Source organism: Onychostoma macrolepis, chromosome 21 (genome assembly GCF_012432095.1).
Source record: "Onychostoma macrolepis isolate SWU-2019 chromosome 21, ASM1243209v1, whole genome shotgun sequence".
Lineage (NCBI taxonomy): Eukaryota > Metazoa > Chordata > Actinopteri > Cypriniformes > Cyprinidae > Onychostoma > Onychostoma macrolepis.
This window is the reverse complement of record NC_081175.1, coordinates 2,708,280-2,723,050: the sequence shown is the minus strand read 5'-3', so window position 1 is coordinate 2,723,050 and position 14,771 is coordinate 2,708,280. Positions and strand designations below refer to the sequence as shown.

The 14,771-nt window shown below is 36.3% G+C and overlaps 1 protein-coding gene across 3 annotated transcripts in view; it reads left to right on the top strand.

Annotated features, from left to right (window-relative positions):
• Positions 1-14,771, top strand: part of fnip1 (folliculin interacting protein 1) — a 38,674-nt gene that overhangs the window by 11,302 nt on the left and 12,601 nt on the right. For 2 of the 3 annotated variants that reach the window (XM_058758016.1, XM_058758017.1), the window contains exons 2-9: positions 1,455-1,584; positions 4,462-4,593; positions 6,971-7,074; positions 7,158-7,232; positions 7,938-8,029; positions 10,110-10,193; positions 10,542-10,613; positions 14,104-14,239. In XM_058758016.1, coding sequence (XP_058613999.1) covers positions 1,455-1,584; positions 4,462-4,593; positions 6,971-7,074; positions 7,158-7,232; positions 7,938-8,029; positions 10,110-10,193; positions 10,542-10,613; positions 14,104-14,239 — 825 coding nt within the window. The remainder of the gene's footprint in view (positions 1-1,454; positions 1,585-4,461; positions 4,594-6,970; positions 7,075-7,157; positions 7,233-7,937; positions 8,030-10,109; positions 10,194-10,541; positions 10,614-14,103; positions 14,240-14,771) is intronic. The other variant, XM_058758018.1, reaches the window with a different exon arrangement.

Here is a 14,771-nt window from a genome sequence, read left to right as displayed (position 1 = left end):
ATTCCAGACGAAACTGGACATGTGTAAATGCATCTGGTTGTTGAAACCACATGTAAATTTTAAAAAATGTGTGAGAGCGTGTTATAGGCTATATGACATTATAGTCAGATATGACTGCGCTAATGCATCACGTATCGCTGCGGACGAGTAGCTGAGCATCTCTTCAACAAGCAGACGCGCAAACTGCCGCGAATGAAACTGAAAGTAAGACACAGACGCTCAACACATTAAAAGTAGTAAGACAAACTTATCTTTCCAGTGCTGATGCCGCGCGCTCTCCTATCGCGGTCTGATAATTAATAAAATGCAGCGCTTATCTTTTGATTTCGTTGACGTGAACTTCGTTAAATTTAAATATAGCGCAGGAATTGAAGACCGGATTTGTATCTGTTTTGCGACTATGTGGCCAAGTGTAAATGGAAACGTTTTAACAAATCAGATTGATATCCGATCAGCGAAAACGCGCCTGAAATGACCAGGTGTAAACAGACCCATTCATAATCTATGACAAAAATACTATTATAAAGTAGGTTAGTGGATAATTTAGCACCAAAAGTTATTCTAGAAAAATCACGAGTGCAAAATTTTATAAAATCTAAACATTTAGTGAAATAACAAATAAAAGTTAATGTGTGAAGGACTAAATCTGGTAAAATGATACACATTGCTCTTTGTATTGTTGTAAAATACATTAATAAAAACAAGTAAATGTATTCATTTATAAATATAAACAACAAAATTGCTATACATTTAAAAGAAATGTTTTTTTACAGTAATGAAGGCAGCAACATATGATAGAGGAGTCCTATTACTGTGCTACACTTTAGATTTATTAATAGCCTTGATAGGACAGAACAAGAAACGCTATAAATAATCTTTCATTGCGCAAAAGCATTATAATACGAAAAGCTCCAATAGAGAGAGCGGTACAAAGCTCCTATGCACTTCCCGTGTGCAGAATGATGCGCTTGAAGCAGTCACAGCGCGCAGCTCCGGATAGAGAAGTTCAAAGCACAAAGGAAAGAGATATTGATGCGTAGTTTATTAAATCAAAATTATTAAATTAGTTTATTGAGCCTTTTCTTTTAACAGTTTTAAATCACCGAACGTGACACAGTTTGAACGCTGAACGGAGGATGACAGACAGACACAGCGGAGAGAAGAGTTTATGTGAACCTGAGTTTAACGACTTAAATATTCACATTAAACTATGGAACGTCTTCAGAACACTTGGACTTTGCCTTTATGGTGCTTTATAATGTTTTTGTGCTTTCGTGGGGCTTAAAAATAACACAGAATAGTATACACGCAATATCGGATTTGGTCTCGTCTGACCGATACCCGATCTGCAGAAAATGCTAGTATCGGAGCCGATACCGATACTGGATATCGGGTTCGATGCATCTCTACTTCAGTGTGTTTGCGATGCTCATGTTCGTGTCTCTGTCCCACAGCTGGTCGTCACCAGAGCTGGAGCCCAGCCAGATCCGTCTCATTGTCTACCAGGACTGTGAGCGGCGCGGCAGGAACGTCCTCTTCGACTCGGACGCCAGAAAGAGAAGCACGGAAGATGCCCCGGTCACGGTGAGTGCTGTGAGAACTAGAGGCCTTATCTCCAGTAATAATAGCATCAGCTGACACTGAATGTGTAAGCATTCTTTCACATTCACATGACTGAAGGCGTGTCGAGCTCTCTGTCACGTCTGCCGGTTGTTTGTCATTAGCTGTCATGAGACTATGGGTGCAGTGCAAAAGCCGGTTCTCCAAAAAAAACATTTTCCACACCTGCTCTTGTCATCTGACTGCGATGTGAAGGGAATTCTGATCTGTGGTTCCCCAATCAGTCTGGACTGAGTGTGATGAGAAAACATGAACCTCAAAGTAATTCAGCTCCTGAAGAGTGTTGATGTTGCAAAATTGATGACCGTTCCAAACTGTTTTGTGCACCAAACAGGATTTCTGCTTATCTTAATTTAGTCTTCCACAAATTAAGACCTTAAAAGGTCTTAAATCAGAGCAGAAAGTCTTAAATTCATAGTTTTGGCATTAAATGTAAAAATTTCTCTTTTTCAATATATCTTTCTCTTGCCTTGTTTTTCAATATCTACAAATATCTAAACATCTTTAAATCAAGATAAATTTACTTAAGATGCAAATCAAACATGAAGTCTTGTTTTCTGAGAAATTGAACAAAATGGAGTCCATGCTTAACAAGAAGAACAAATATCTCTCAGTGGGGAATAAAACCTTGTTTTCCCTTTGAATTAAGTTGAATTTTCTGAGCCCATTGGCAGGTATTTGCTCCTGCCCACTTAATTTGAGCAGTTCCTCATAAAACAAGATTTCTTATTTTAAGTCATTTTGCTTCCCAAGTAAATATATATTAATTTAAGAGTCTTTAGACATTTGCTCTGGAAAGCAAGACAAAAATTCTGAGGAAGAACAGCACTTTACAGTGTGATCAGAAGGTTCATTAAAAGTTATTTCCACATAGTGTTTGTGAGATTCTAGTACTTTAATTTTTATTTATTTATTTTAATTAATTAAAAAGATATGGAAATCAGTTGTAAATTTTGTTTAAACTCTGAAGTGTTGCTAATATAACTCATTAAGAAAACAATGATTTATTGTGTTCTGTTCAATTTATTCCATGCATTTTGTCTTTTAAGTCTTAAATTTACCTTCATAAAACCTGTAGAATCCCTGACTAAAGCATCATGAAATTTAAGTCAGTCATTACTGATTGTTCCAAATGGTACAAAATTATAAATAAGCCCTGGATCATTCATTCAGTGGCTTAACATTTGATATTTATCAGTCAGTTCAGTATGGCTTTGACCTGAAACCTGCTGAATAAAAACACACAGCATGTGTGTAAAATATTGATATGGTTGGGTGATGATTTAAAAACCCTCCTAAACGTAAAGCATGCTCTTTAAAATCTGCTGCAGGTTCAAGCTGCTGTTGGTGCGCAGTGCAGCCAGATGAATAATAAACAGCCTGTCTAGTGTGTTCGGGTGAGGCTCTGGAGAGTGCTGATATGGAGCCGAACTGCGGCTGCAATCACATGACGCTTTTGGCAGAGGATATTGTTTCACCAGAGAGAGAGAGAGACAGAGAGTCATTGACTGAGAGCAGAAGAGAGCGAGTAAGCAAACGGCCCTGCTCACGAGTTGTTAAGGAAGTCATATGACAGTCTCACATGCTCGAGTTCCTTTGTGCTCTTCACAGAGCAGGACGAGACTCAGCACGAGCCATTAGAGACACTGAGCCTGGCACGCACAGCCAAAACACTCATTAACTCAGGCCTTTCCCTCATCTGGACGAGTGCTGGACCTTTCATGCAACACCTCACAGAGATATGAAGGGATCCGCTCTTTATTGATTCAAAACAAGGGTTGAAGTTAAATGGCATGCAAAAAAAAAAGTGTTTATGTGCACACTTGGCTGTTTAAAGATTCATGTCTCTCAGTTAAGTCCATGCAAACAAAACTAAAACTTCAAAATGTTCAAAGACTAGGGCTGGGCAGTATTGCCAAATAAGAATACATATCTTTTTGGGGGGCTGAATTGCGATATACAGTATATATTCTCTATATTTAACTTATTCTGTTTGGATTGAAAAAAAAATATTTATGTGAGGAGGAGGGGGAAATCACATCCTGCCCAATGTTGTCCAATTAAACAATGTTCATTCATATTAAAGGCTATGAAAACAAATATAGCGAATGTAACCATGTAGGCTAAGCTATATATATTATGTGCAAAAAAGGGGTAAAATCACTTTTTTACATTTTAACATTGTAACATTACAATCTAAAAACATAAATAATGTTGTTAAAGCAAATATTAAATTCACTAAACTAAAAAAAAGTTTAAAAAAAAATCATGTCTCTTTATACATATACATATACATACACGCAAATATAAATATATATACATATATACATATACGCAAATATAAATATATATACATACACGCAAATATAAATATATATACATACACACACACACACATATATTAATATATATATATATTAATTTAAAGATGAAATGAATGTGTTTAGATTGACGTGAAGGTGCGACAGATTAATGAATGAGTCATCAGACTGACTTATCTGCGTTCGAGAGTCTTTTTTAATGATTCATTTAAAGAACGACTCATACACAAGAGTCATCTGATTGTGAATCGTATTAAACTGGTCTTGCTGTTTCTTTTTGCGTGTTTGTTTGCTTTGCGGTCATGTCTCATCATTCAATTCAGACTCTCCCCCTCACACCTTTAAATTATGATCCGTCACAATTGATTCAGCATTACCCGTTTAAAACAGCATCCACACTCCAGATAATCATACACCTTAAATGTCTTTTTTGGAGAATGTGGGTCTTGACGTAGCGATGTGTTTCTCAGGTTTAGAGTGTCTCGCTGGGTTGTTGAGTTTGTCCGTGTGTTGTTTGCAGAGGGTGTGTGGAGAGGCACAGGCGAAGATGTTTGGGAAGTGTTGTCAGCTGAGGCCTACGGGCGGCAGCACCAGTTCTCTGGACAGCAGCTCGTCCTGCGCCTCCGAGCCCAAAGAACAAAACCGCTTCCAGGTGAGTCCCGTCACAAGCCTTCGCTCTCTCTCTTCACGTTCTTCATATTTTTTGCAATTATTAAGGGCTGACATTTGCCACCTAAAATTGAATGCATTTTTTTTTCCCCTAACATTATTAGATGTATGCATCATCTTGTATACCAGGGCCCGTATTCTTAAAGATTCTAAGAATCCTCTCAGAGAGCTTCTAATTTAGCTTAAAAATGTCTAACTAGGAGTCTTAGCTTAAAAGTGATTCAGGACCAACCTGAGAGCAACTCTGAGCAAGGAAAAGACAAAAACTTTTATCTCAGTGAGGAGGCGGGGCTGACCCTGTTGCTAGCTATGACACAGTCTTTTGAAGACTGTGATTGGTTGGTTGTCCAAGAAGGAAATAAAAGAGCGCTTTTAAGAGTAGGGTCTACTAAAAGCCTTCACTTTGAAATTACAGGCGTATTTTTTCTTGTTTTACCATACTCACTCTCTCAGTCTCTCTCTCTCTCTCTCTCTCTCTCTCACACACACACACACACACACGTTTGTTTTTTTGTGAAAAGTGGGGACATCCCATAAGCGTAATGGTTTTTATAGTGTACTTACTGTATGTGCTATTGCCCTACACCACTCCTACACCTAAACCTACCCCTTACAGGAGACTGTGCATGTCAACTTTCCCCAAAAAACCTCATTCTGTGTGATTTATAAGCGTTTTGAAAAGTGGGGACATGGGTCAATGTCCTGAAAAGTCACCTTCACCTTGTAATACCTGTCATACCTTTGTCATTATACAAATCTATGTCCTGACTTTTCACAAAAATGCGCAAACACACACACACACACACATTATATACGTGTATATATATATATTCTTATTTTTTATTCACCATGCTGACATACTTAACATATTTTATAGGAAATGAACAGCGACACAATAAGATTCTGAAAGTGCTGTAATTGTTTGTGTGATCACTTTGCTTATAGAAGGTTGTGACAGACCCAGATCATCACTGCTGCATAGTTGCATTTTTCTAGTTGCTAAATATGTCAATGTAGTGATTACGTCCATTTCTGGCGCTGTGGCATTTCTGTGCGGTGTCGGAGATGTTGGCGTGTCTCTAATAAGATCGGTCACAAACATGATCCCTGCACGATCTAATGTGTAGCGTTTTATTAACTCACTGTCATGCATTGTATGCAACACATTTCTTCTCCCTCTTCATGTTTCATCCATTTTCTCCGCTGCTAAAGAAACTCTTAAGCCTCTTAAAAGTCCTCGTCTGTACTCCTAACAATTTTGGACCTTAAGACCTCTTTTAAGGGTTAAGATGCTTTCTGAATTACTTTTTTCTTTACTAGGATCTTTTCTTTAATTTTAAGTGGAAACACCCACATTTCTAAGAATTTTCTTAGAATTGTGTTACTATGAGCAACTCTTAACGCTAAGATTTTTCATGAATACGGGCCCAGATTCTTATATTTTAACAAATAAATTAAATTTGAGTAATGAGATGCTAAAGACTGTTACCAATGAAATGAGTCCGTATCAACAAAATCCATGTTTGCACTACAGATGCTGCATGGTGATAAACAAAAATGCTTTGAGATTAATGTTTTAAAAATAACATTTTGAATGTTAAAATGTTTAATATGTTAATATTATATATATTTGTTAATTTGTTTATACAAAGCATTTAATAATAGTCTACTAGTGTTATACTTTTAGCCATTTTGAAATTGAATTTCCTTGTCTTTTTAAAAGCATTTTTCTTATTTTTGGACATATAATATGTTTAAGACAAGTTTGTACAATATGTGCCTTCATATTTAATGCCTTTTCTGAAAATACATTTATCAAGTGATTTATTTTACATTTACACCATGTTAACAACTTCATGTGTGCTGCACTTGGAATGGAACTTTCTTTAATTAGATGGTTAATAAAGAAAATTTTACAATTTAAACTTTTTTTTTTTTTTTTTATTAATCAAAAACAGATTGACAATAGTGTGTATAAAATATAAATCACTTAATATTACATTGATGTTTATTGAACTGCTGCATAAAATCAATACCATTTGTGATGGTGATAATATATAAAAAAACATAACTCCTGTTCGCGTGATATTGCTAAACTATATCATATAGAAATATAAAATAATAACTCCTACAGAGTATTTTTTGCCCTCATATCTTGAATTTCGGATCATTCAGTGAAAGCATGCTCTCAAGACGTGCTTTTGTTTGTTTTGTGCAAACTCGGTGACGCTCAAAGTCAGCTCTCACATCGTTAAAACAACAATTACTGTATAATTGGACAAGATGCATATCACACACCCCTGCGTGCTGCTCCTGCAGATTCAAACCTGTGTGCTTTGCTCTTTCTTTGCTTGTATCAGGGCTCCTCACGGTGCTCATCAGACGCTAACATGCTCGGAGAAATGATGTTCGGCTCGGTGGCCATGAGCTACAAAGGCTCAACGCTGAAGATCCACCAGATAAGGTGCGAGCGTACGGAAGTCAAGTTGATGGTGTGCGTGTGTGATGAGCAGTCTGTGCTGATCAGGTGTGTGTGTTTGTTCCCAGATCTCCTCCACAGCTGATGCTCAGTAAAGTGTTTACAGCGAGAACGGGCGGAAGCGTCTATGGCAGCCTGAACACGTAAGACACACACACACACACACACACACACACACACACACACACACACAGGGTTGGGTATCGTTTGAATTTGATATATTCCAATTCTGTTTCCGATTCTTATCGATTCCCGTTTTCGATTCCAGTGTGGTTTAAAAAAAAAAAAGTCAAACATTTATAAATATCAAACATATTTATTTTGTCTCTTTTTGCAAAACATTTAGTTGCTGCTGAATACCATGAATAAAAATCAGCCGGCTACATAAAAACTGGACTCGATTAAGAGCTGTTTGTGTGCAAAATAGAGCTGCATGATTCTGGATAAATTTTGACTTTTTTTTTTTTTTTAATGGAGCTTGTAGTTCTCTCACAATTCTGAAGAAAAAATATTAGACAACTAAACAAAATCTCATGGAATTTATGAATGGAATAATTCAATGACTCACTCAAGATTTACTTGTTTTTGAATGAATCTTTTGAATGAATGATTCAAAGACAAATACATTTTTAACAGCCACTTATCGCCACTTAAAAATAAAAGATGGCCACACAGGAATTGATAGGTGGAATTAAAATTCGAATTTTACAACAAGTATCCGATTCCTGACCTTAAGTGTCTGATTCTGGAATTGGAATTGATTTTCGATTCCCAACCCTACACACACACGTTCAGCAGTACATTCGATGTGGTCTGTTGCCTCATTGTTCTTCTTGATTACTTGACAGACTGCAGGACAGTTTAGAGTTCATCAATCAGGACTCCGGCGCGCTGCGGCCCGAGCAGAACACCACCGCCAACGGCTTCCTGGGCAGCATAGGTAACGCAAGATCCTCCGTGCCTCAGCCTGAACTTACTCCACATACACAGTTTCAATCGCCACATCATTCCTTTGATGACATTTGCTGTTTCAGCTGTCAAAAACATTTGTTACACTGTTTTATCTCAGTGCTTTCCCATGTTTTCTTCTGTGTCTGTCCTTCTCCATTGTGCGCAAGTGTTCTGTGAAATCGTCACATCATCACTGTTTTAAACATTGTAATTATGTGTTTGTTTTGAGGACTCATTGAGAACATGTCCAGGTCATAGTTCTTCCTTTACATTTTGGCATTTTACTTTGCATAAAGAAACTGTTTAACTCGGATGTATTTTTATTTCAGGATTTAGGATTGTCACATCCTCTAGGAATGAATTGAGACATTGCAAAGCATTTTTATCAAATTATTTATTTATTAATTTTTTATATATATAAAGTTCAGCCTTTTTTTTTTTTTTTTAACATTAAACTAATTTTTCCTTTCCTTTTACTTCCCGGATTTAAAAACAAAACCGCAGATAAAATTTTATATATATAATTTAGATTTATTTTTAATAAATAAGTTGTATTATTAAAAACTATAACTTAGCATATAAATAAAATATAAATGTTTTCTCTTCCCAAAATCAAGTTTTTTTTTTGATGTTATACGAAAATAGCTTAATTACATTATAATATAATACATAGAGTATTTATTTCTTTAAATATGAAATTAAGCTGTTTTGTCTTATATTACACCAAAATGATGTCGCTTGAGAGCTAATGCAATAGAAAATAGTAGTAAATATTTCAGTGCTACTTGATGCCTCACCACTTTCATCTGTCATTTTGATTTTATGTTGTCATAAATAAATGCAGCAAAACAGGACAGTGATATACAATTATGGGTGAGGATGTAACCTCGCAATTTGAAATGTTGAAAAAAAAAAATCAAACTTTGAAAGAACTGCGCATTCCAGTGTAATATCATGCATTAAAGGGACAGATCCTAATGGTCCTAAATATAGGCTTGATTTCTTTTTACGCAGAATGTAATTTTTGGTTTTAGGCTGAACTATGACCCGCACATGTTTTTAGAGCTTTACCTAACTATCATGTTTATTGAGTCCAGTTTTCAGAATTATTTGTGCGCAACACCCTCAGAATTGACTGCACAGATTATTGAATTGAGCCTGAATATTAATTTTTCATAGATTGAGTTGTTCTGTGTGGTGTTGCCATTCATCTGTCCGTCTGTGTCATCCTGACAGCTTAAGATACACTACTGGTCAAAAGTGTGGAGTTATTACCATTTATAAATGCTTTAAAAAATCTCTTTGCTCAGCAGGACTGCATTCATTTGATCCAAAAATATTGTAAAACAGTAATATTGTGAAATATTATTACTCTTAAGTAGCTGTTTCTATATATTGTAAAATGTAAATCATTCCTGAGATCAAAGCATCATTACTCCAGTCTTCAGTGTCACATGATCCTTCAGAAATCATTCTGATATGCTGATTCGCATTACAACATTTCTGATTATTATCATATTGAAAAAAATATCATGCTTGCAGTTGTGCTGCTTCATATTTTTGTTGAAACTGTGGTGCATTTTATTTTTTAGGATTCTTTGATGAATATAAAGTTCAAAAGAACACCATTTATTTGGAATAGAAATCTTTTGTAACATTAGAAACGCCTTTGTCACTTTTCATCAATTTAATGCATCTTTTTAAAAAAATAAATTATATTACTTATTATCATAGACTTCTAAAATATGAAGCAGCCTAACTGCTTTTGACATTGATAGTAATCAGAAATGTTTCTCGAGCAGCAAATCGGCGTACTAGAATGATTTCTGAAGGATCGTGAGACGCTGAAGACTGGAGCAATGATGCTAAAAATATATATACATTACTATTTTACTGTATTTTTGAAAAAATAAATGCAGCCTTGGTGAACAGAAGAGACTTTTCAAAAAAATATAAATGATTCCAGACTTTTGAGCATCACTGTGCCTCTTCCTGTACTTAACTAACAATTGGATGTGTGTCTTTCTCTTCATTTGTCGCCCTGCGCTCCTGATCGCTGTACCGTACAGGTTTCTCTCAGCTCTGCAGCCCGCGCCGGGCGCTCTCAGAGCAAGGCCCTCTCCGTCTCATCAAGAGCGCCTCTTTCTTTTCAGGTTGGCGTGTGTGTGTGTGTGTGTGTGTGCACGAGAGTGTGCATGTGGCACTAGTGTTTTATGCATGTGCATCTAAGGTGTTTGCTAGTGCTTTGTGACAACATTTAAGACGTGTAACTGGTAGATCTATTCTGGTGTGATCTCTCTAGCTTTGACAAGTCCAGGGTTTCTTTCTACCCCATCCCCCATAATGCACCGGTTTACCCTCTCCTGCCTGCTGCGTGTGCATGTTTCTGTGCTGATGTGTAGGTAGATCACAATGGTGATAAGATGGCTGGACGGGTGGTGGGTAGGGATAAGCAACCTCTTTAAAATCATCCCTGCATGACTTTCTCTGCTTCCTCTCAGGACACAGTAACCCCATGGACATGCCGGGCCGAGGACTGTACGATGAGAGAGACAGCGGCATCGCCCGCTCCGGTGAGATGTCATATGGGACACATTTATTTTCAAACACATTTACTGCACGTGATTTATTTCTAGGCTACAAGTAAGAAAATGTTATATTTAGGGCTCCATGACATCTGGGCCTGTATTCACAAAACATTTTATCTTACCACTAAGAGTTCTCCTAAATAACAGTAAAAGTTTTCAGCTAAGAGTTTTCTCTTAAAACCTATTCACAAAGCTGCTGAGACAACATTTTACTAAGGAATAGAGAGAAGTCTTACGTTAAGAGTAAGTGGGCGGGGTTTACCTCGTTGCTATGGATGATGTCAGCATGTTTACTAACTAGATGCACACAATGATTGGCTGATAGGGGACGGGAGGGGTCTCTGTCAGAGATTTATTCATAGAAATATTAGAAAATAGAGCGCAATATTATGTTGCCATATTCAAATAAAGATTTTAAAATACAGGCTAAGTGTCACTAATTAGTCAAGTATATGTTCAGCTAATTGTCAGCCTCTTACGTGCATGCTTATTATAATTAGGGAATATGCATATAAACAGCCTTTTAATTAACAGAGTAGAATAATCATTGCTAATGATTATTAGTAAGTAACAAAACAATTACTGTATAGTAAGGCATGCAAATGTAAAAGAAAACCAAACTGGAGGCAAGAACGGCTGCTACTTCTTGCCCAGCTGGTAAATTAAGATGTTTTGTGAATACGGGCCCTGTTGTATATGTTTTCCATTTTCATTTTTTTGCATTTAATTTTAATAGTTTAATTACATTTTAATAATAATGTCTAATCATGGAATTCATAAAACTTTAGCAATGTATTAGAATTTTAACAATAATATTGCCCTATGAAATGTTTTATCTTTTCAAAAATACAGTTTTATCGAAAACGGTGCTAATTATATTAATGCATAAAACTTGAACGATTTAATTAATCTTTTAAGTGCAATCAAATGTAAACTTAACAATTGTTTTTTTTTTTTTTGGCAAACAAAGTGCTGCACAACAGAGGTTTACGGTTTAAATTAAAACGCACAAAGAAATGTGTGATATTCCTTAAATAGTGTTTTAATGTTTTACTTTGAGAAGTATATTCTACTGTACGACAGTAATATATCGGTGTCATAATTTCTTAAAGTTAAACAGAACCTTTATTTTGGTAGGTTGAGTTTTAGTGTGTTTCTGACAACTTGCAGACTTCACATTTACATTTGCAGTCCCTCTGTGCTTTCATCCAAAAATGAATTTACTCGCCCTCAAGTTGTTTCAAAATGACAAAATATTCATTTTTGGTTGAACTGTTCCTTTAATATTCACAGACACGAGCCCATTTCACCATTTGATTAAGTGCGTTACCCTACTTTGAATTTATTCATCCAAAATTTTCCAAATTCTGTGACATTCCACATTATACAGCTGATTTAATTTTTATTACTGGATTCTATAAATCCATCTGCTTTTTCCACGTCATAGAAATCATAAGGCCCTACACAATCCCAAGTGTGAAGAGTTTTTCTATATGGAAAACTTAAAAAAAAATCAGACTTAAAAAATCCTCCCCAGAAATCTCTTTAAATTACTCTGATTACAAAAAACCTTCATATGTAGCTGTCATTTTTTCTGTTGTGTCCTAAATATAAATTATACTACAATCAGGACATCGTGAAGCTCGCAGCACAGGAATATCTGCCCTGTGCCATTAAGATGTGCAGCTTTCTGAACATGCAGCAGACCTGGAAAAGCTTGTGCAATGGAAAGTGCCTGATGATCTGGGCGGCATAGCTGGGATCTCTCGTTCTGGCTAATGCAGCATCACATGCACAGACGTTTATATTTAGCGGTTCCCAAAACTGCCTGCCTGCACTAGTAAATGAGGTGGCTAATTCAGGCCTGGGTCGACACGCGTGTCTCATCTCCATTGAGCTCTTTGAGCGTGTCACCCCGTTCTGAGCATCACTCTCTCGCGGCCTCTCCGGTGACCCTGAAAACCTAAATGCTATCACTGCATGGGGTGTTTCTTAAAGCAATAGTTCACCCAAAAATGAAAATATGCTCACCCTCTGGCCATTCAAGATGTAGATGAGTTTGATTCTTCATCAGATTTGGAGAAATGTAACATTCCATCACTTGCTCACCAGTGGATCCTATAAGCAGTGAATGGGTGCCGTCAGATTTAGGGATGGCAACGATTATGCGACGATTGTTTATTTGTCGATAAAGAGATGCAATTGATTAAAGCTATGGATGGTCGATTAAGCAGTTTAATTTTGGGCTGCGTGCGGCTCATGAAACATGGACAGTGGCCACAAATTAATAAGTCGTAGGAAAGAATTAACAATTTGTAGGAATTAATTATATATATGGATTAATTTGTTCCCTAGAAAACCCATGATTTAACTAAAATGAGGGAACAAATTAAGTCATAAGAATGAATTCTTAATTCATGGCCACGAAATCTTTCATTCCTATTTTATTAGGCCTATTTCTCTTATAAACAAAGCTTTGTGCACTCAGAAAAATAGCTTGTTGGTCTAACTTAATAAAATTATGACAACCACACAGTTGATTTATTTGCACTTAATTTAATTTAATTGTACTGATGAGTAAAATTCATGCTAATTTAATGAGATCACACCAATTTCATTTGACACATTCTGTGAATGTTCCCTTTAACATAATTCATAACTTCATTAATATTATACGTTTAATAATTTATTAAACGTAACTACGGTGGCTCTCTTAATTTTATCAAATGATCATAATCGCATCTATTCATTTTAGAATCCTGCTACTAGTCTTTTATTTAGAGTAAAACCTCCGTTAATTTGGGTGAGGAAGCTGGCGTTTTGAGTGGCATTTGCACATCTTGTCATGCCAGTGACTATATGCCACTGCAATAGATGCATTGATTAATTGATGGTTAATTTAAACAACGATCGGTAATGGAAATAATTGAAAATTGACATCCCTAGTCAGAATGAGAGTCCAAACAGCTGATAAAAACATCACAATAATCCACAAGTCATTCACAGCACTCCAGTCCACTAGTTAACATCTTGTGAAGCCAAAAGTTGTGTTTGTCATAAACCAATTTATCATTAAGAAGTCTTCAGACTGTTGCCTCCTGTGAAAATATGAGTCCATAATAACGCTTCCTCCAGTGAAAAAGTAAAAAAAAGTCAAAATCAACCTACTTATTTATATAGAACTGTTGGGATTGTAAACCGTGTTTGATTTGTACATATTTCTCTCCTGATTCAGACGAGACAACTTTTTTTATTGGCAGAATCGTTATTATGGACTCGTGTTTTTGAACTATTCCTTTTAAAGCTGCAGTAGCAAAATACATAAATAAACAAATGCTCAGAAATGATGCACGGAGAATATCCTTCCGTTTGCACGTCATTGCAAGAGAACCTTATTTTTGCCATGTGTGAGTGTTTGCTCCTGTTGATGGGCATGCGATCACACTGACTCGCTGATCCTCTCTTCTCTCCACAGCATCTTTAAGCAGCCTGTTGATCACCCCGTTTCCATCGCCGGGCTCCTCTCTTACCAGCAGCTGTGCTAGTAGCTACCAGCGACGCTGGTTACGCAGCCAAACCACCAGCCTGGAGAACGGCGTCTTCCCTCGATGGTGCGATTGCAACACACTCATGCACACACTGTCTACAGCTAGCATTGGGCAATAGGACCAAAAGTTTAAATAACGCTATATGAGAAATTTTACTTCACCTTAATAATATGTCACAGTAGTTATATTTGCCCGAGGTAAGGTTGTTACAATAGCAAAATATTAAATACAATTGTACTTTTGCACCAATTTTGATATCACAGCTAAACAAATACAATAGAACAATGATACAAATGGTTTAATCCATCAGAAATAAGAACTACTACAGAAACTGAATAAAAAATGTCAAAATAAAACACTGCATAGTTCTCACTGCATAAATGAAATATTCATTTTTACAAGAGATTCAGTCAAAAACAGCGAGTCATTTTCTCTGTCTTTCAATGTTTGATGAACATTAATGACACAAGCTGATGCATAATTTGATTGTTCGATTGTCTCCCAACTGTTTACATTAATTTAACAGACATAACTGACTGATGATCAATTTGACATTTTTGTGCATTTTTGAGTGTGATCAGCAGTGAAAAAGATT